Genomic DNA, 20,360 nt, shown 5'->3' on the forward strand with positions numbered 1-20,360 from the left:
GAGGAGGTAACAAAAATCAGTTTAACAATCAGCAAATATATCCCACGATTTTGTAGCTCTACTTTGGAGGAACAAAAAGTCCTATACCAAGATATTATTACCAGGCCACTTGGCACCCAAACGAGAGACTCTGTAGGTTGATACAGGACAAGGGCTGTGTCCATTTGTGTCTTATTAAAGTGGAGGTGAAGAGCATAGAGGCCAAGAACATGGGGCAGGCAGGTGCTCCTAAATACAAAAGGGACCCTTATAGAATTTGGAAGTGAACCCGCTGCCTGGGCACATTCTAATCCAAATTGATGTGGTTTGGCTTGAACAAAAGTAACTGTCTAGGAAGCAGTGGGGGTTGGGAGGTGGCAGCAAGGTGGGAAATTGGGAGTAACATCATTCCGTCAATGTACTTGCCTTATACAATGCTGTAGGATCTCCTTGTTTCTGGCAACCCAGCTGCCAATTGATGGCGGAGGTCCTTTGGGAGTAAGAAAGTCCAGGTCTGGCTTTAATGGGGTGGACAAGCCTGAACTTGAGAATGTATTTTGTGAAGATTCCTCCCCTGTGAAAACAGGGAGATGGGTGTTCCAGAAATGTAGGAGAGTAGTAACAGGCACACTTTCAGTGAGGACCGCGGAAGTATTTAATTCCTTTCTGAAAGTGATGTCATCTAAACCAGGGACGTCAAAACAAATAGAAACGGATCCCTGCAGGCTGCGTACTGACTTGGGAAACCACAAATTCACATTATTGATGTTGTGATGCAGTTTCATTTATTTTATCAAACACTTCCCAATTACATTTTAATCTTATTCTGACCCACACTGGGGAGTTTTGCCTGCAGCATAGAGTTTGATACTTCTGATCTATATAATTCAATCTATTAATGTATGCCTTGTGCTCAATATGCTATATTCCACGTATCTGTGTATTTCTAGAATATGATATATATATATTAGACTTCAGAGGATAGAGAACTAGCTTCAGAGTGAGGAAGACTCCTGCCTCTGACCCATTCTGGCTATGTGACACTGGGCAAATTGTTTTCATAAAATAAGATTTTCCTATGTGAAAAGACCTATAGGTCTGAAAAGACCTGTGACTTTGGTCTTTTTAGCAACACTTCTCAACCAAGTGACCCAGGTGAAACTCACCTTGAAGACAGGATGAGGATGGTAGGGATATTAGCGCTTCTCAAGTATTTTGTTCCACGGCCCTAGTCCCACTTCTCACTGTAATATCTCCTGCGAACTTTATGAATATGCTGAGCCACCCTTTAAATAAGCAGCATAGATGAGAACTAAAAACCCTGGTAACTTCCCCAGTTGTTAATCGTCAGCCTGCTTTCACTGACCTCATAGACGGCTCACAGTTCATACAATTGAATTTTTCTGCCAGTTCTTTTAAACTGAGTGTGAATAATTTTTCCCAAGATGCTACAGTAGAGAAAATGTTTTCAATCTACTGTATCGCTTTCATCTCCTCAGGATGGGCTGTAGTTAGGTAAGGTAAATTAAAAATCACTCACACTGCTCCCTTTGGCTGTAGTACCCACCATGTGTATAAATGATGGGGCATGGCATGGGAGGTATCTAGTAGAGGAACATGCTTTCATGGGATTCTTGGGGGATCATGAAGGTTTTAATTACCTGCTTGAATTATATTTATTATTGAATTTCTTTATATTGAATTATATCTGTCATTATTGAATTTTACATACACACACACACACACACACACACACACACACATATACACTTTGGAAAAGATGCCATATAACTCCTATACCGAAAATGCCTGTGGGTAGGGAGTAAGTCTCCTCTGGTCACAGAAACAAAGGGGAAAATCAGGGAAGGAGGGAAGGGGATAGGAGAAGAGTTTTTCATTCTCTTTGCTTCAGAAGGGTCTCTCTCTCTGATGTCAAGTTCTTCTAAATGTGAAGACAAACGGGTACTGTATCATCAGGTTATAAGGGTACACAGGGTGCTAGCCAGAAACTGTCAAAATGAATTGCAAAAGTCTTACGAACTCTTTCCTGGGTCTGGGCACCGGGTGTCAAGTGGAAGCCGGTCAGTAGGGGTTGTTACGCATTCTTTCAACAGTTATTAAGTGTCTACTATTAGGTATTTTGTTGGGTACTAGGGATCCAAAGATCAAAAAACAAAACAAAACAAAACAAAACCAACCTCAAAGAAATGCCTATCCCCAAAGGGTATAAATTCTATTGTTCAAGCCTATATTATCCCCCCATCCTGGCTCTCTAATTTTCGGTCTCTTCTTATCTACTGGCTCCTTTCCTGCTACTTTACAAATATTCCCAGATCTACCCCAGCCTTATTGAAACAAAAAAACCCCAAAAAAACACAAACCTTTCATTCGATCCTACTATCCTCTCAAGTTAATACTCTTTTCCTAGCCAAAGTCCTGGGAAAAACTGGGAAAAACCATTCACACAAATCATCTGCTCTTCTCTCCTTTTCACTCCTCAACCCCTTACAATACGGTTTTGTACCTCATTCTTTTACTGACACTGCTCACTCTAAGGTTACTAAAGATCTCTTAATCATCAAATCTGGTGACCTTTTCTCATTTCTCTTCCTTCTTAACCTCTCTGTACCATTTCCTTCTAGCACTCTTTCTTCCCTAGGTTTTTTATGACATGGCTCAGTTGTGGTTCTCTTTCGACCTTTTGGACCAATCCTGTCTCTTTTGCAGGATCATTCCTTATGTCCTGCCATTTATGTATAGGTGTACTCCAGGGTTCTAGTCTGGACCCTCTTCTCTTCTTTCCTCATATCCTCCCTTACTGATCTCATCAGCTCCCATTGGGTTCAGTTCGTCTCTCTGAAGACAACTCCCGTTTCAACACATTAGCCTTAGTCTCTCTCCTGAGTTTCTGTCTGCATCAACAATTACCTGGCTTATAGGCTTCTTAAACTCAATATGTACAAAAGAGAACTCATTATCTTTCGCTTCCAAATCCTCCTGTCTTTCTAACTTTTTCTATTCCTGTTGATGGCACTACCATCCTCCTATTCAATCAGGTTTTCAACCTTGGAATCATTACATAAATCCAAACTGTAGCCACATTTTGTTAAGTCTACTTCCACAAAGCCGCAGAATCTGAGAGTTGGAAGGGACCTCAGAGACCCCAACTAATACCTTAACAACCATCCCTTCTAAAACCTAACCAACAAATAATCATCCAAATCTTACTTGAAGACCTGCAGTAAGGGGAAATCCACTACATCTGAAAATAGCCCTTTTCATTTGAATAATTCTAACCATCTATGGAAAGGAAAGAAAATAAGCATTTATTAAACACCTACTATGGGCCAAGCACTGAGCTAAGCACTTTACATATATTATCTCACTGAACCCTTACAACAACCCTATGAGGTTGGAGAGTGCTTTGTTTTTGTATCCCAGTGCTTAAAACATTGGTATATTAAAAGATATCCTTTAATATAACACTGGAATATTAATATAAATAGGAGATAAAGGGGATGTCCTTTACTACAACACTGGAATATTAATATATGTACTATTATTATACAATTATATAACAAGACACTGGGATATTAATATAAAATATTAAGCACATAGTAGGCGCTTCATAAATGTTTACTGAATGAAGTCTCAGCCCACAATAACCACCGTGAACTTCCTTTTTTGTTGATCCCCCTACCAAACTTCCCAATAAACTGACTTACTGACCCTCCCAATGTGCACCAATAAACAGAGCTCCTTCCACAAGGGGTCCCCACTCTATCAAACAAGATGGATATAACAGAGCCAGTGGCCAACACCCACAATTCTAGACATGGCATGGGGATTCGGGCACTGGACACCAAACTGATGCATTGTGGTTACTGCTGATGCCACCCATGTTCTGTGCAGCAAACCAACAGTTGGAGTAATTGGGTTAGCCATATTATAACCAACATATTATATATTAATATATAAGAAGGTAGGGCAGGGAATGATTACTCAGAGATAAGAACCAGCAGAAAGAGAATCCTCTCTATCAAGATTTAGAGCAATGCCATCAGGGGTCATTTTCAGAATGGTGCTCTTTGATATGCCCCATAGTAGGTGCTTAATAAATGTTTACTGAATGAATGTGGTCTCAGCCCACAATAACCATCATGAACTTCCTTTTTTGTTGATCCCCCTACCTAACTTCCTGCCTTCTGTATCCCAGGTCACAATCTAGACCGTCAGCCACTCATACCCACAAGATGCTGTCCTTGAAGACTCAGTCCCTGAGCCCTGCCAAGGAAGATTAGAAGAACCTCTCAAATGTGTTACGAGCCAAGCAGCGCAATCTATTCATTTATACCCAGGGCTCAGTTTGCTAAATTCTGTGTATTCATTAATTACCAGAATATAATACATTAGACTACAGAGGCTACTTGACAGAAAGGACAGAGAGACAGCTTAAAAGTCAGGAAGACCTGGATTTAAGACCTACCTCTGACACACTCTGGCAGTGTGACCCTGGCTAATTTTACCTAATCTCTCAATGTACCCCAGGCATCTCTCTGAGGCTAATAATACTCTGTCCAGGCATCTAGATGGCACAGTGGGTAGAATGCTGGACCTGGAGTCAGAAAGACTTGAGTTCAAATCTGGTCAAAGAAGCTTACTAGCTATGTCACCTTGTGCAAGTCACTCATCCTCTGTTGGCTGCCATTCCCTCACGTATAAAATGGGGATAATAACAGCACCTACCCCATCCCCAGGGTTGTTATCAGAATCAAATGAGGTGATAATTGTAAAGCACTTAGTCCAGTGCCTGGCACGTAGTAAGCACTATAGAAATTTTAGCTATTACTGTTACTACTACCATTACTGCTATCACTACTACTACTGCTATTGCTACTACTACTACTGCTGCTGCTGCTGCTGTTGCTGCTGCTACTGCTGCTGCTACTACAGGCAAATCGTCCTTACTCCATGTAGGCATCTAGATAGAGATAATGCTGGGCCTGAGTTCAAATGCAGCCTAAGAAGCTTACTAGTTATTTGACCCTGGACAAGACCTCTGCCTGCCTCAGTTTCCTCATCTGTAAGATGAGGATAATAAAAGCATCTACCTCTAAGGATTGTTGTGGGAAAAAGAAAAGATAATATTTTCAAAGTGCCGAGCAAATCCTAAAGTCCCCCCAGATGCTAGTTAATATTATTAAGTGCTAGCTATTAATATTATTAAGAGACGATACTATCTGCTCTGATAGAGTGAGCTTATTAAACCAATTAAATCACAAGTTCAAAGAAAGAAATGAGATTATAAAGGAGAATCATTTTTCAACTCTGTTCCCTTTTCCATTGGAAAGACTGATTTTAAAAGACCCTGATTTTCTCACTTGTGTTGGAAATATTACAGCTAGCTCTTCATTAGTACAAATAATGAATTCCCCTGAAGGGGTCACTTTATTCAAATTCACCCTGCACATTTCCACTACACCGAAACCAATTTCCATATTTTAGACAATTATGTCTTTGCATAGTATACATTCTGGTCTGATTCAGTCAGTTTATTATTTGCACTATTTAGGACCTGGCTGTATTTTAATTAAATCCTCTTCCAATGCTGTGGAGTTGGCCTTAGGGCTGAAGTTGCTGAAGGCTAGGCCTTCAGAAGGAAACCTCTGCTAGGACTAAGCAGGTTTTGAGTACGGGTCCTAGAAATAGACTGTGTTGGTCGTCTGACCAATTAGATTGGTCCTCAGACAACAAACACAGTCTATTTCCAGAAGGAAACTTCCTTGGAAGGTTGACTGCTAGGTTATGGATTCTGGTGCCCCCACAACCCATGAAGACCATCTATTAGGGAGGGGAGTGGTTGTAATATATTTTGCATATATATTTATTGTTGGTGTGTTTAACAAATGCATAGATACACACACACTGTCTCCCATGCCTGCAATGCTCTTGCTCTCCTCCACCTCCTGGCTTCCCCAATTTCCTTCAAGTCCCAGCTAAAATCCTACCTTCTACGGGAAGCCTTTCCCAATCCCTCTTAATTCTAGTGCCTTCCCTCTATGGATTATTTCCAATTTATGCTGCATATATCTGTTTTTGTAGATAGTCATTTGTATGTTTTCTCCTGTTAGACCGTGGTCTTTCTTTGTCTCCCCAGTGCTTAGCACAGTAGTTAGGACATAGTAGATGCTTAATGAATGTTTATTGACTGACTAGCATACCTACTTGTATATGTATACTCTTGTATGTACTCATACTTAGTAACTACGTGATGTCTTCCCTGATCGAATGTAAGCTCCCTGAGAGCAGGGACTATTTTATTTTTGCGTTTGTATCTCCAATACCTAACATAGTAATTGGCATAGAGTAGGTACGCTTGATCTTTAGCTGTCCATCTTTTCTTTGCTTCCTTGTAGGTTTTCTTTTGTTCTCTGCTGTACACTTTTTACTTTGTTCTTTTCTTCCCCCTCTCTCCCCCTACCCACCACCCCAAGGGTACAGTTGAGCATTGGATATATTTATATATAGGTACTGATATATACATACACTCATACATGTATACACATACATACATACACATATATATATATACATATGCTTTCCCTAAGAGATTCTACTCCTAATCTTTGTTTTTATATTTGTGCATATCTCTTTATTTTCCTATCTCTCCTAACTCCTCCACTTTACTTCTACCTGTTACCTTACCCTCCTATTATTTAACCTACCCCAACTCCAGCAATCCCTCCCTTATCCTCCCATTTCCCTAAATCTAAATTCCCTTATTTATCCCCCTTTGAACCCATTCTCACACCCTCCCTTCTAAAGAACCCTCGTTAATCCTCTCCCCCCTCCCTATCCCCTTAGAGTTTTATTTCTTCCTAAATTTAGAAGACTTTTATACTCTTCTAAATGTATATGTATTTTCCCCTCTTAAACCCATTCCAATGAGAGTAGGTTTCCAGAGCTAACAGCCTCCCTCCCCCATCTAATTCCTCTGTATTGGTTCCTCCTCTTGCACCTCATTTGTAGAAGATAATTACTCTTTTAGCTGTACTTGAATGGTTTTACTTTTTGAAGTCATATCATACTCAGGTCTACCCCAATCTTCCTTATAAGTTACCTAATGACTAGTAACAATCTTAGACATAGGTTTTACATTTTTCATACATAAAAGGTAAAAATTCTATACTTATTTAGTCCCTTGTGATTGGTCATTGGCGCTGCTTGATCTTTAGAGGTGGAGGAAATACTAAACTATTGGAATAATGGATCTTTCAAAAGACTGACATTTGAAAAAACGTTTTAAATACTGAAACATGCATTTTAGTATTTACCAAAACCAAAGGATGATATGCACCAAAATCTATAACCTGGCAGCCAACCTTTCAAGGATGTACATATATCATCATTAGACTAATTTTTTTAACCACATGGCACAATTTATTAATCTAAATGTGTTCTCTTCCACTTATTCCAGTGAAGCTACCGTTGCTCAGAACAATGTGGGAGAACTGATTTCATGCCGCCAAGACATTCTATGCCAGTAGATAGACATTTCTTCAATGCATACAATACCTTGAGGTCCCTGAAGTTGCCATTCTTTTCTTTCCTGCTCTGCCTTGCCACCTACTTGCATACAGACAAATCAAGTCTCACATATCTACAAGCTCATATCAATTTCCTACTTGTGTGATTCCAGGTAAATCACTTGACCTCTCTGGGTCCTAGTTTCCTCATCTGTAAAATGAGGGAGTTGTACTAGATGACTTCATAGCTCACTTTTAGTGCTAAATTTGTGGTTCTATGTTGTTTACCCACAAAGGTTCTCTGTCAGAGCATCTCAGGACTGTCAATGGTATTTTAGCAGAGACATATTCTAGAATTCAGTGGAAAAAAATCAGTTCTCAGTAAATTCAAATTAAGCATCTCACTTGTGCAGGTACAAACCTTCCTCCAATACTTTTCCTCCATGCCGCTATATGAATAATAATTGATCCAATTAAACTTTAACAAGGTACTATATGAAGTAAGGAATTTCAGATAGCAGAACTAGACTTTTGACTGTCCACAAACAATGAATGGCCCCATTGACCGGGAAATGGGGTTGAGGAAAAGATGAAGATGATAACCCAGGCAAGCAGCCCGACTCTTACCTGGATGTCCATGCCCTTGTGTTCTTCCAAATGCTGCAAAAGTTCTTGCTTCTCTCTGGACAGCTGTTCGACAAGCTTCTCCTGGGCAGCCAGGCGTTGGCTCAACTCATCAATCCTTCTGGAATAATGAAAGAATGCCAATAATGATGAGAGTGACGAGGAAAATATTATCACCTTTGATTTAAGGCTAACTCAAAAGAAAGAACAAATAGTCTAGTGAAAAGAGCACTGGGCTAGGGAGGGCAGCAGGAGGGTCTAGTTTCATCCTGGTTCTGCTATTAACTAGCTCTGTGGCTTGAGGCAAATCATCAAATTTACTTTTAGATGATTTTCCTCAGCTGGAATCATAGGCTGGTAGAGCTGGAAAGAATCTGATTAATCAGTCAATAAATAAACATTTATTAATTATTTTATCAATTGGTTGGTTGATATTAAGCATCTGCTGTGGGCAAGGCACCATACTAAGCTCTGGGGTTACAAAGAGGCAAAAAAGACAGCCCCTGCCCTCGAGTAACTTGCAGTCTAACGGGGAGACAACAAGCAAAAAAATATGTACAAACAAGCTATAGGCAGGATAAAGAGGAAGTAAATAAGAGATCATCTGGTCCTAATATTAATAGCTAACATTGTTACTGGGTAGATGCTTAATAAATGCTAGTTGACTTTATGGTTTGCAAAGTATTTTACATAATGTTATCTCTTTTGGTTCCCCATTAGAATAGGAATTCCTGGAGAGCAGGGACTGTGTCTGCTTCTCCATTTGTTATCTCCATTTCTCTACACATCCTACACTTTGTACATAGTAAGTGCTTAATAAACGCTTTTTTATTCCTTCATTCCTTCCTTCCTTCATTTATTCATTCGTCTGTAAGGCTGAGGTTGAAATCACCCTATTTTAGCTTTGATGCCTTTGGCAGTGTGGATAGCATTGATTAAAACAAGTTAAATGAGGCCCATGAAAAGTCCTTGAATCAATCAATGCTACTGTGTGAAACTAGATGCGTTATTCTCTTCCTCTTCCCTCCTTCTCCTCAATCAATTTGTATAAAAGAAAGAAGCAATCTTAGAACCAGGAGGCTGAAGCAAGCATGGCATTCCCAATGCTCTTTTGAGAAGACTGAACTATGGAAGAGAAGGACGCTATGGAGGAAAGTCATTGTCTCAATAAGCATCTCACATTTAGAGAACCCAGGCTAAGGGAAATTCCAAGAAAATGCCAGCTTTTCCCCGGCTTCCCCCATAGGACAGATGCCTGCCCATCCAAAGACACTGGAATATAATATGAAACATTCAATAAGCTGGATCTTGTCCCAGCCACAGAGGACAGAGATTAAACTAGAGATAAATATAAATATAATGTAATAAATAATAAATAAAAATATAATGCCCTCATTGTTAGAAAATTTCCTACCTGGAGGCTCAAAGTCATCATGACTGAACTCAGAACTTTTCATCTAAAATAATCTCCCTAAAATTGAAGAGGAGAGAACCAAGTACACCTTAAGGGCTATTATGGTGTTCCATAAGCTTAAAACAAGATAATTGTGGTGATGGAGTGTTTGATATTCATTATTCCTCACAACACTATTATTCCCATTTTACAGATGAGGAAACTGAGGCTGACCAACATGAGGTGATTTATCCAGGGTCAAACAGCTACTAATCACCTTTGGCAGTATTCACTCAGGTCTTTCTGAATCCAAGTCCAGTGCTCTAACCAATATACCACACTACCTTCACCCACCCTTCCTTATGATAATACTGAGGCCCAGAGGGAATGACTTGCCTAAAGTAGTCAGTGACAGGATTTGGCATCAGAATTCAGATCTCATGGCACCAAATCTGGTCCTCTCTTTTCACTCTAATGTGTTGCTTCCTATAAAATGGGGATAGAAATACTTCCCTTATTTATTTCACGTTTGTTTTGATGATGAACTAGGATCATGAAAATAGAAACTTTAAAAAAAAACCCTGAAAAAAGAGAGATTCAGACGTAAAATATAATGCTTGTAGTCACTCATCATCATCATTGTTATAAATAAGCTAGTTTTTAGACTTCTCACTCCCCTGGCCAAGTCTATGCCGGCCACTAGAAGTGGTCAAGGCTCTTAACCCTGTGGTTTTCCAACCTTTTTTTTTTCTTTAATCTTGCATCCCAGTACTATTCTTTGCCATGAAGACTGGCAACCCATAGAATATTTAAGTTGGTGACACCAGGAGACTGGTACCTGCACGTCACTCCAAGCGCCAGTACCAGATGACTTGTGGTCCAATTACTGAACCTCCTAGGGCATTGTTGGAGAACCATGATGGTCCCCTAAACCCTCCTTTGGGTCAGGGAGAGTGGAATGTGTTCTGTCATCTACAAGAGCATGCAAAAGGAGAAAGTAAGTCAAGGACGGCCCAAATCACCTACTTGTCTCTCTGGGCCAGGGCGGTGCAGTGGTTGTTGTCCTGACTCTTCATTCCTGGCACGTCTTCCCCATCCTTGGTGACCTCCTTCAGCTTCTCAGTTAATTCCAGGTTGCATTCTTTCTCAGCCTCCACCAGAGCTGCCATCCGTTCAGCCTCATTCTTTGCAAGCTTGGTTTCCTGGATAGAGAATAAACACAGAGATCTCAAGGAGGCCACACAGAAGGCAGGAGCCCCAAAATAACAATAGCCTGTGTATTCAAATATTCAAGAATGAAATGTAATGTCATATGTATGTAATATCATATTACATGATCATAGTATATTATCACGCTATGACATGTAATATATCAAGCAGGATTCAAGAATGATAATGATGATTATCATTATTATAATAGCTCAATTTAATAATAATAATACTATAGCTAACATGTATATACTATTAACTATGTGCCAGGCTCTGTGCTAAGTACCATCTCAACTGATCCTCACAACAACCCTGGGAGGTATGTGCCATTATTGTCATTCCCATTTACAGATGAGGAAATTGAAGCAAACAGAGGTTCATTGACTTGCCCAGGGTCACACAGCTAATATGTATCTGAGGCTGGATTTGAACTCAGGTCTTCCTGACTCCAGGTCCCATGCTCTATCCACTGAACAATTAACTGCCTCAATGTATATAGAACTATCTACTTGCTCACATGTATATTGAATAATACAATTTAGAAATTACTTTCCTCACAATAACCCTGCAGGGAGTGGGTATTAAAAGCATTCTACAGATGCGAATCAGAAGGATTAAGCAAGCAACTTGCCCATAGGAAGCAAGAGCTTAGTGGCAGAGCCAAGACTCCATTCAAGGCCTTCGGACTCCAAGAGCCAAGTCTGAAAACCAGGGAGCCTGGGATGGGGACGGGAAGAGAGGTTGGGGGTTGGGAGACGTGATCATGTCTAGGTATGTGTGTGTAGACATACACATGCATGCCCGGACAGAGGAATAAATGAGGGTGTCAGACGCATCTTGTCCGGGGCTCTGGAGCACACATTCACCTCCTGCAAAAGCTGTATCTTGTTCTCCAGCAGTTCGTACACGTGCTCCTTCTCTTGCTGCCTCTCTTCATCATGGCGCCGGAGCTCAGTTTCGTTGTGGCTGTTCAGATTCTCTGCTGCTGCCCTGCAATGACAACGCTGGCTAATCAGAAGCCTGGCTGTACTTTGGCATTTGTCTGACTCTTCCACCCTACCCCCATGTCAAGCACTTTCCCTGTCCTCCCCCTCCCCCTTGTCGACTTCCTTTTCTGTGTTGTCTCCTCCTCTAACCCCCTTTAGATTGTAAACTCCTTGAGGGCAGGGACTATTTTTTTTAAATTTATATCCCCAGCATTTAGTACAGTGCCTGGCATATAGTAGGTGATGGGGTACGGGCCCAAGCGGAGACCTTCACCCCTACCCTAAAAGAATTTAGGTCCCAATTGTTTGAGGGGCAAATGGAGGGATATGGGCCCTGGGAACCAATCCCCCCTCCCAACTTTCCTTGAATTTTCTCCTTTTCCCACTTGGTCAAGTCTCTGGTATTCACCTGAGGGATCATCCCAGTAATCCTCTCAACTGGCCTTTCATTGTGACCTAGGTCCAATATCCCAATTCTGTTACCTCTGGATGGATTGCCCCTGGCCACTTCCCACCCTTAATCCTATCTAAACTCCGGTCCCCCAGAGCCAGTCACCCCAGTTTACTGCCCACTTCCATCCAGAACCTTTCTAGACCCCTCCTCACTACTTGGCCACTCCTAGATCCCTCCCATAGTCTTTCTGTATGTGAGATCCATCTTGGCCTACATTAAAGGATTCTGATTCTTAAAGTCTAACCAATGGCTGAGATTCAATCTAGCCTGATTGTCAATTGACAATCGTCATACATGTTCAGATCCCTTAAGAGTCTGACCAATATGGCAGATTTTAATAACCCTTGTCTTTGACTGAAAGAAGGCTTGGGGTCGAATTCATTCGAGCAGGACCCCTGTCTCTTGCTCTTGTTATTTTGGGGTCCCAGCACCCCCTAAACCCCAACAGTAGGCACCTAATTGTTGATTTGAAAAACAATCAACAATCAACAAAAAGTTGATTGACTGACTGACTGACGGGCATTAGTGTCCCATGGAGACAGTAGATGAAGCCATCAAGTGCTCTTACAACTTCAAATCATTTTGACCAGGAAGAAAGAGACAAGTTTGTCTCATTAACCTTGGATAGAGAAAAGATGTCTTTCCAATCCCCTCTCTGATAAGATTTAAGAAACTTAGCACATGTAGGTTTTTACATCACGTAGATTATTTGTCTCTCCCAAACCTCCACTGTTACTACAGATTCAAGATAAGAAATTGGAAAGGGGGCCTTTCAGAAAACGTTTGAAAGATGAAAGAAAATCTGCCCAATTCACAACCTTCTGACCTTGAAATCTTTCTTCTTACTGCCTTCTAACCCATCCCTCTCATTACTTGAATTCTCCTTGCCTCTGACAGCAGATGGTCAAGCGCAGGCTGTCCATTGAAATCTGTGCAGCCCTGACCCAGAGCTTTGAAATGTTTTCTTTTGGTGGAGGGCCAACCATTTTATCCAGGAGAGCTCAGGACTTTGGCACAGCTACCCTTCTCTGCTGTCCACAGGAATGCCTAGAGGTCCCAGAGTAAGTGAATCAGGTGCCACTAGTTTATTTATAGAGGGCAGGCAGCTGTCCTTAAACTTAGGGGGATCAGGGAAAGAAAGAAGGCAAAGAAGATGATGCGCATTTTCAGAGCCGAGTGCTGAGTGGTCCTTAATGCAGTTTGGATTTTTGTTCCAAGTTCTTAATCATTTCTTGACTATAATCCACTTTCCCCCATGTCTTCATTTCCAAGGCTACGGGATATTGGCTAGAGATGCTGACTCCATGCAAACTCTGTTTCACTTCCGGGGCTGTCTCCAAAGTGACCAGAGGAGGCTCCCCACTGGGAGCTGACCCTGCTCAATGACCCAGCCTTGCTGAGAGGCTCATTAGGAACCTGCTGCCTCCCGTTCCCCAGCAACTACCCTCTACTGTAGAGTGGCAGAGGTTTATCCTACTCCCAGGGAGCCACTAAACAGTCCCTCCTGGGCTCCCTTGGAATAGAGGACCCCCTGGGAAGGGAAAGGAAGGACAAGCATTTACTAATTACCTGCTAAGTTCCAGGCACTGTGTTAAGGGCTTAACAGATACTATCCCATTTGATCCCCACAAAAACCCTTGAGAGATAGGTCCTATGGTGATGATGGTGATGATGATGATGATAAGTGCCATTATGCTATTATTTTACAGATAATAATAATAATAACAAAAAACAACACCAGTAATAATTGCTAACATTTTTATAGCACTTACTGTGTACCAGGCACTGTGGTAAGAGCTTTACAATTATTATCTCATTTAATCCTTGGCCAACAACCCTGAAGGGTTTCATTTTACAGATGAAGAAACTGAGGCAAACAGGGTAAAGAGATTTGCCCAGGGCCACACAGCTAGTAAGTGTCTGAGGCCAGATTTGAACTCAGGAAGATGAGTCTTCCTGACTCCAGCGCCCCCCCACCCCACCCCAGCACAATGGCACCACCTAGCTGCCCCCTTTTGTAAAATGGGAATAACACTATTAATCTATTAATTAATTATTAATCTAATACTATTATAATACTATTAATCAAGTATTACTCTAATTAAGTATTAATCTAATACTATTATACTATTATCCCATTTTACAAAAGGGGGCAGCTAGGTGGCGCCATAGTGCTGGGGTGGGGTGGGGGAGGGCGCTGGAGTCAGGAAGACTCATCTTCCTGAGTTCAAATCTGGCCTCAGACACTTACTAGTTGTGTGGCCCTGGGCAAATCACTTTACCCTGTTTGCCTCAGTTTCTTCATCTGTAAAATGAACTGGAGATAGAAATGGCAAACTACTCCAGCATCTTTGCCAAGAAAACCTCAAATGGGCTCATGAAGAGTTGGATGTAAATGAAAAACAACTGAACAAGAAAATTTTACAAATGAAAAAACTAGGGCAAATAGAGGGTAAGTGACTTGCCCAGAGTCATACAGCTGGTAAATGTCTGAGGCTAGATCTGAAGTCAGGTCTTTCTGACTACAGGCCTGGTGCTCTATCCACTGTGCCCCCTAGTGGCATGCCTCCTTTAAGGATAGAAAAGTTGCTGCTATCCTGGGGTTAAGGTGAAAAGGAATGCCTGGGACCTCAGGAGGCAAACCTTGGGAAATGGATTTGCCCCTGTGTGTTTTAACTCCTTGAATGTGTGTATTTAAACCTTGATTAACTGTAATCCTTAAAAAATGGAGACAGAATCATGTGTTTTCTGTGCTAGCTGAAAACTCCTTATTTTGTTTCAGTTGGCACAAATTTTTCCAAAAGACATTCATCCACTTTTCATTTTTAGTAAGATATCAACGCTCAGAAAAGCAAGCATGGGGTGGGGGCATTTAAATGATGGAAAAAATAAAAGACATTGATAAAAATTTTATTTAAGAAGAAAGAAAAGCAAGGACTCTCTACTGAGCATAAGTGAATTTTTCTTGAAAATTTAGAATCCTGGAGTACCTAAGGATTCCCTCATACCTTTCATAACCTTGATTTTCCTTCAAATAGAAATTCAAATGTCGATTCAATTTGACAAACAGTACTTAAGTACCTAATAATATGTGCTAGGCTCTGTGCTAAGTGTTGAGAATATTAAGAAAGAAAGAAAGAAAGAAAGAAAGAAAGAAAGAAAGAAAGAAAGAAAAGAATCTGTCCTCTAAAAGCTTATCTTCTACTGGGAAATAATGATATACACACAGAAAAGAAGACAAAATGCATACAAAATAAAGTAATTTTGGGGAGGGGGTGGAGCCCAAATATTGGGGGGAAGGAGAGCTCAGGCAAGGCCTCCTGAGGTGGGCAGCTGAGCCTTGAAGGAAGCTAGGGGTTCTAAAAGGCAGAGGTGAGGAGAAAGCATTCTGGGCATGAAAGCAAGAGCCTGAATGTTTATAGGGAGCGAATGAGGAGGAGGAAAATTAATTCAATCTAGAAAGAACATTGGAGGCAGATTGTGAAAAGATTTAAATGCCAAAAGAGGAATGGTTTCTTTGTCCAAAGCAGTAATTCCTCTTTTTTTTTTTTAGGCAATTGGGGTTAAGTGACTTGCCCAGGGTCACACAGCTAGTAAGTGTCAAGTGTTTGGTCTGAGGTTAGATTTGAACTCAGGTATTCCTGACTTCAGGGCCAGTACTCTATGCACTGCACCACCTAGCTGCCGCCAAAGCAGTAATTCTTAAAAGTAAGGTCTAGAGACCCCTGGGATTCCCTGAGACTTTTTCAGTGGGTCCTCAAGGTCAAAACTGTTTCCATAATAATAATAATAATAAAAAAAAATACTAAATAATTATAATATTCTAGTTTCTGATATGGTAAATATCTATACCTATAGCCAACATCAAAGTTCTTTGGGGGAGGGGAGGCCCTTAATCATTTTTGGTTCTAGGACCAAAAAGTTCAAGAACCACTGATGCAAAGACAATAGGGAGGGAGCTACTAACTATTATTTTTCATTTTTGTATTCTCGGTTCCTAGCGTGATACCTTGACACAGCATGTAATAAATATTTGTATAATGTAATGTAATGTATAATACAATGTAATGTATAATGTATAATGTAATGTAATGGCATGTAATAAATGTTTGTTGCTATACTGAATTGTATTGAATCATGCCACCATATTGATAGGGCACCCATTGTCCCCAGTGTAATAAGAGTTAGAGGAACAAGTTAGGAGTTCTTTGGGGGTCCAGTGCTGTTTGTTTGCTTTTTTTTTTTGGTAAGGCAATTGGGGTTGTGACTTGCCCAAGGTCACACAGCTAGTACATGTCAAGTGTTTCGTCTGAGGCCGGATTTGAACTCAGGTCCTCCTGACTTCAGGGCCGGTGCTCTATCCACTGTGTCACCTAGCTGCCCCTGTTTACTTTTTAAAATATGTGCAGGCCAGCAGCAATCAGAGCACAGAGTCACCTGGAGGATGGGAGGGACCAGAGCTCAGGTAATCACTGAGAGGTGGCTTACCATGTTTTATCGAGGTGTTGCTGCTTTTCCTGGATTTCTCTCTTCAGGCTCTCTACTTCCACCTTCAGTTCGATGTTCTGAAAAGAACACAGATGTTAGTCATCCCTCAATGCTTGGAAATCCTCATCATCTCTACTACCAGTCACCACCGCCTGATGTCTGATTTCTAGCCCTGGAATCAAGCTCCCTACAGAACCTGCTCTTGTATAGGGCCTCTGGGCTCCTCAACATCCTGATTCTCACTGAGCAAAACTTTTGCAGAAGAATTACATATTTTCAGTGCACTAGGAGATCTTGTTACCTACAAGTAATCTTAGCGCAAATCCTTCTGGAAAAGGGACAGTATCTGGTCTACCAGTCTTCTCTGGATGAAATTCTTCACACTTAGGTAGACTGGTCCTCAGAAGCAGTGTGGAAAGAGCACTGGATTCAGAGGACCAGGGTTCAAACTTTGCCTCTGGCACTACCTATGTGACTGTGGGTAAGTCATATAAACTACCTGGGACTCAGTTTCCTCAGCTGATGCCCAGTTCATTTATGGGCCCTTAGTCTAAATCTTTTCAGTTCAGTAGGACCTACCACAGCTCATGTTTCTGTTTCATAAGCTCTCAAAAATCTAGAGTTCCTTCCTTGTGCAAGTGAGGTATCATAGTAATGGTTAATAGGAGATGTGGGTCTCCACTTCAGTCAGCTGTCAATGCTTTTAAGCAGGCTACTGTCCATACTACGTAGGACTCTGCTTAGCTCTCAGTATCAGACAAAATCAGGAGTATCAAAGGTGGCCTAGCCATATACTTCCTTGGTGGGAAGAGGGGAATAACAATATTAACAATAATAATCATTATAATTAGCATTCATATGGAGCTTTTTGGATCAAAAGTGCTTTACAAATACATTTTGTCTCATTTTGTTCTCACAGCAACTCTGTGAGATAGATGCTATTATGATCCCCAATTTACAAAGAAGGAAATTGAGGCAGGAAATTGTTCAGGGTCGCTTAGCTAGTAAGTACTATCTGAGACCAGATTTGAATTCAGGTCTTCCTGACTCTAGAATCTAGGTGATCCACCAGGACACCTAGATGTTACTGTGAGGATCACAGGAGATAAAGTCTATGAAAGTGTCTTATAAACAGACAAACAGACAAATGTAAGGTATTATCCTATTTAGCACTGTCCAGAACAACTTCATTCTACAATCACTTTGATGATACGTCAAAGATTTTCATAGCAGCTTTAAATGTGATTGCAAAAGCCTATAAATAGCCTTAGCCAACAATAGAGAATGATTAAATACATTTTGGTCTATTAATCTTTTTGTTTTTGTATCAGATATGATTTTACTAGGATAGGATACTTCTGGTGAGCAAGTTCCCACTACCAATACAGACATATATTTGCGTTTCAACTTAAGCGTTTTGCTTCTTAAGCACTAAATGGTTAAATAACTTTCCCTTTTGCCACTGTGTCATTTTTCAAACCAAATAATTTTTGAAGCCAAAATATTCCACCCTAGCCATCAATCCCTATATGTGTTGTCTTCGCTATTAGAATTTAAGCTCTTTGAGGACCAATAATGTCACATTTTTGTATTTGTATCCACAGGGGGCTTGGTAAACATTTAGTAACTGCTTCCTCCTTCCTTCCTTCCTTCCTTCCTTCCTTCCTTCCTTCCTTCCTTCATTCATTCATTCAAGCCAAACTCTTCTCTAAGTTCACAAAACCCTACAGGAAGAACACCAGATTCTTGATACTTATAATATTGTTGCATTGGAATAACTGCCCTTTGTTGTATTATTATATCGTAAATCACCTTTTTATGGACCCAGTTAATGATATTTGACAGGATATTATTATTCTGCAAAATGTCTACAAATAGAATTATATTTTCAGTGCACTAAGAGATCTTGCTACTTAAAGTAATCCTAGAGCAGATCCTTCTGGAGAACAAATAATCACCCCCTAATTTACCATCTGTATGAATCTGGAATTCCATTTGGGCTCCCTTAGCCCAAATATAATAAGCATCATTTCCTCAAAATCTGGATTATATTAACTTGACTGTGACCTATAATCAGCATGGTTTTTGAGTGTAGACCTATTTTCTTTTCAGAGAAAGCTCATTTTCAAGATATGACCTACATTCAGGAGCTGCCTATATTCAGACCAATAATAAATACAATTATGGTTTGCTTAATCAAATAAAACAGTGGTAAAGTGCTTAGCATATTGCCTGGCACTTAGTAGATGCTATATAAACACTAGCTATTATTAATATTATTATTGCTGTTATTAAAGCAAAATGCACCTGTGACCAGATCTAGGCCAGCTTTGAGCAATCGCAAAAGGAGAGGAAAAAAAAAAACTTGCTCTATGCTGGGTTAACAATGAACTTTTAGATGGAGTTGGGAGACAACTGTTTCTTTTTGAGATCTATTTACTGCCCTTCCTTTGCTCTGACAAGAGTGACAGTTCCAGAGAAAACAGATTTCCATTGAATATGATGGTCCAAAAATCCAACTACTTCAGCCATATCTTCCCAAAAAAAAACAAAACCCAAAGACTATCCTCTCCTTTTTACAAGGTGTCATGCTTTCGTCAATATCATATTACCCTTTCCACAAATAGAAGCAGACAGCTGAACCTGTCTATCAAAAATGACACAAAATGGGATAGCTAGGTGGCACAGTGCACAGAACTCCAGCCTTGCAGGCAGGAGGACCTGAGTTCAAATCCAACCTCAGACACTTAACACTAGCTGTGTGACCTTGGGCAAGTCACTTAACCCCATTGCCTAGCCAAAAAAAAAAAAATGACACATAACCATCTAACAATACAGTATTTCATATTAAGTTTTATTCAGAAAGGAACCAGGGCATTCAAAGTAAACTTTGTTGTATTGTCAGGGGAGTGTTGTGGATATATGTGTACCCACATAGCTTAAACACTGCATTCAAACAGTAGAGAAACCAAGACACTCTATGACAAAACTTGCTGACTGTGCAACTGACTTGGTTTAAGAAATTGTCAAAAGAAGATTTAAGTGTGTGTTAGTGAATGTGACTACACACACGTGTGTGCAAGGACATCTCTGGGCGTCCACATAAAAGCTGGTACACGTGCAAGGTGGAGGAGCCAAACCGGAAACTCGTCATCAAGCAGTGAGCTGAGAGACTTTTTTCAGAGAGATTGAAATAATTCTTCCTCCCCCAAATCACGTGACACAAGAAGAATGTGAGTCAGCAGACTTGGGAGAGCGTAGCTGAAGAGCCACAAAGACCACAGGTTAGGCACAATGCACGCAAGCTGCGAAAATATCACGTCACTTAGCAACATCAACTACAGAGACTTGGGACAATGGAAAAACACTTTTTTAAAAGGCATTTTGAGATTTTGAGGGAGGCAGCAGAGCACAGTGGAAAGAATCAGAGGCGTTCCAGTCACAGGACCTGGATTCAAATGCCATTTCTAGTGATTACTACCAGTGTGACCTTGGGAAAGTCTCCCTTCCCAGGACTAGTTACCTTACCTGTAGAATAAAAGACTTGGACAAGATACCCTCTGAGATCCTCTTTAGGTCTAAATGCATGAACCTATGACTTGTGATATGAAGGTGAATTCCTGCCGGGGTCAGGATCTATGAGCCTTTCATTTGTGGTATGAAGGTGAATTCCTTCCAGGGTCTAGATCTCTGACATGGAA

General features: G+C 40.7%; 1 protein-coding gene across 1 annotated transcript in view; it reads right to left on the reverse strand.

Annotated features, from left to right (window-relative positions):
• Window positions 1–20,360, reverse strand: part of LOC114046382 (myomegalin-like) — a 243,814-nt gene that overhangs the window by 118,988 nt on the left and 104,466 nt on the right. The window contains exons 5-8 of the mRNA XM_027866699.1: window positions 16,660–16,736; window positions 11,598–11,721; window positions 10,549–10,724; window positions 8,133–8,250 (exon numbers count right to left, since the gene is read on the reverse strand). Coding sequence (XP_027722500.1) covers window positions 8,133–8,250; window positions 10,549–10,724; window positions 11,598–11,721; window positions 16,660–16,736 — 495 coding nt within the window. The remainder of the gene's footprint in view (window positions 1–8,132; window positions 8,251–10,548; window positions 10,725–11,597; window positions 11,722–16,659; window positions 16,737–20,360) is intronic.

This window comes from Vombatus ursinus, unplaced genomic scaffold (genome assembly GCF_900497805.2).
Source record: "Vombatus ursinus unplaced genomic scaffold, bare-nosed wombat genome assembly UNPS02014782.1, whole genome shotgun sequence".
Lineage (NCBI taxonomy): Eukaryota > Metazoa > Chordata > Mammalia > Diprotodontia > Vombatidae > Vombatus > Vombatus ursinus.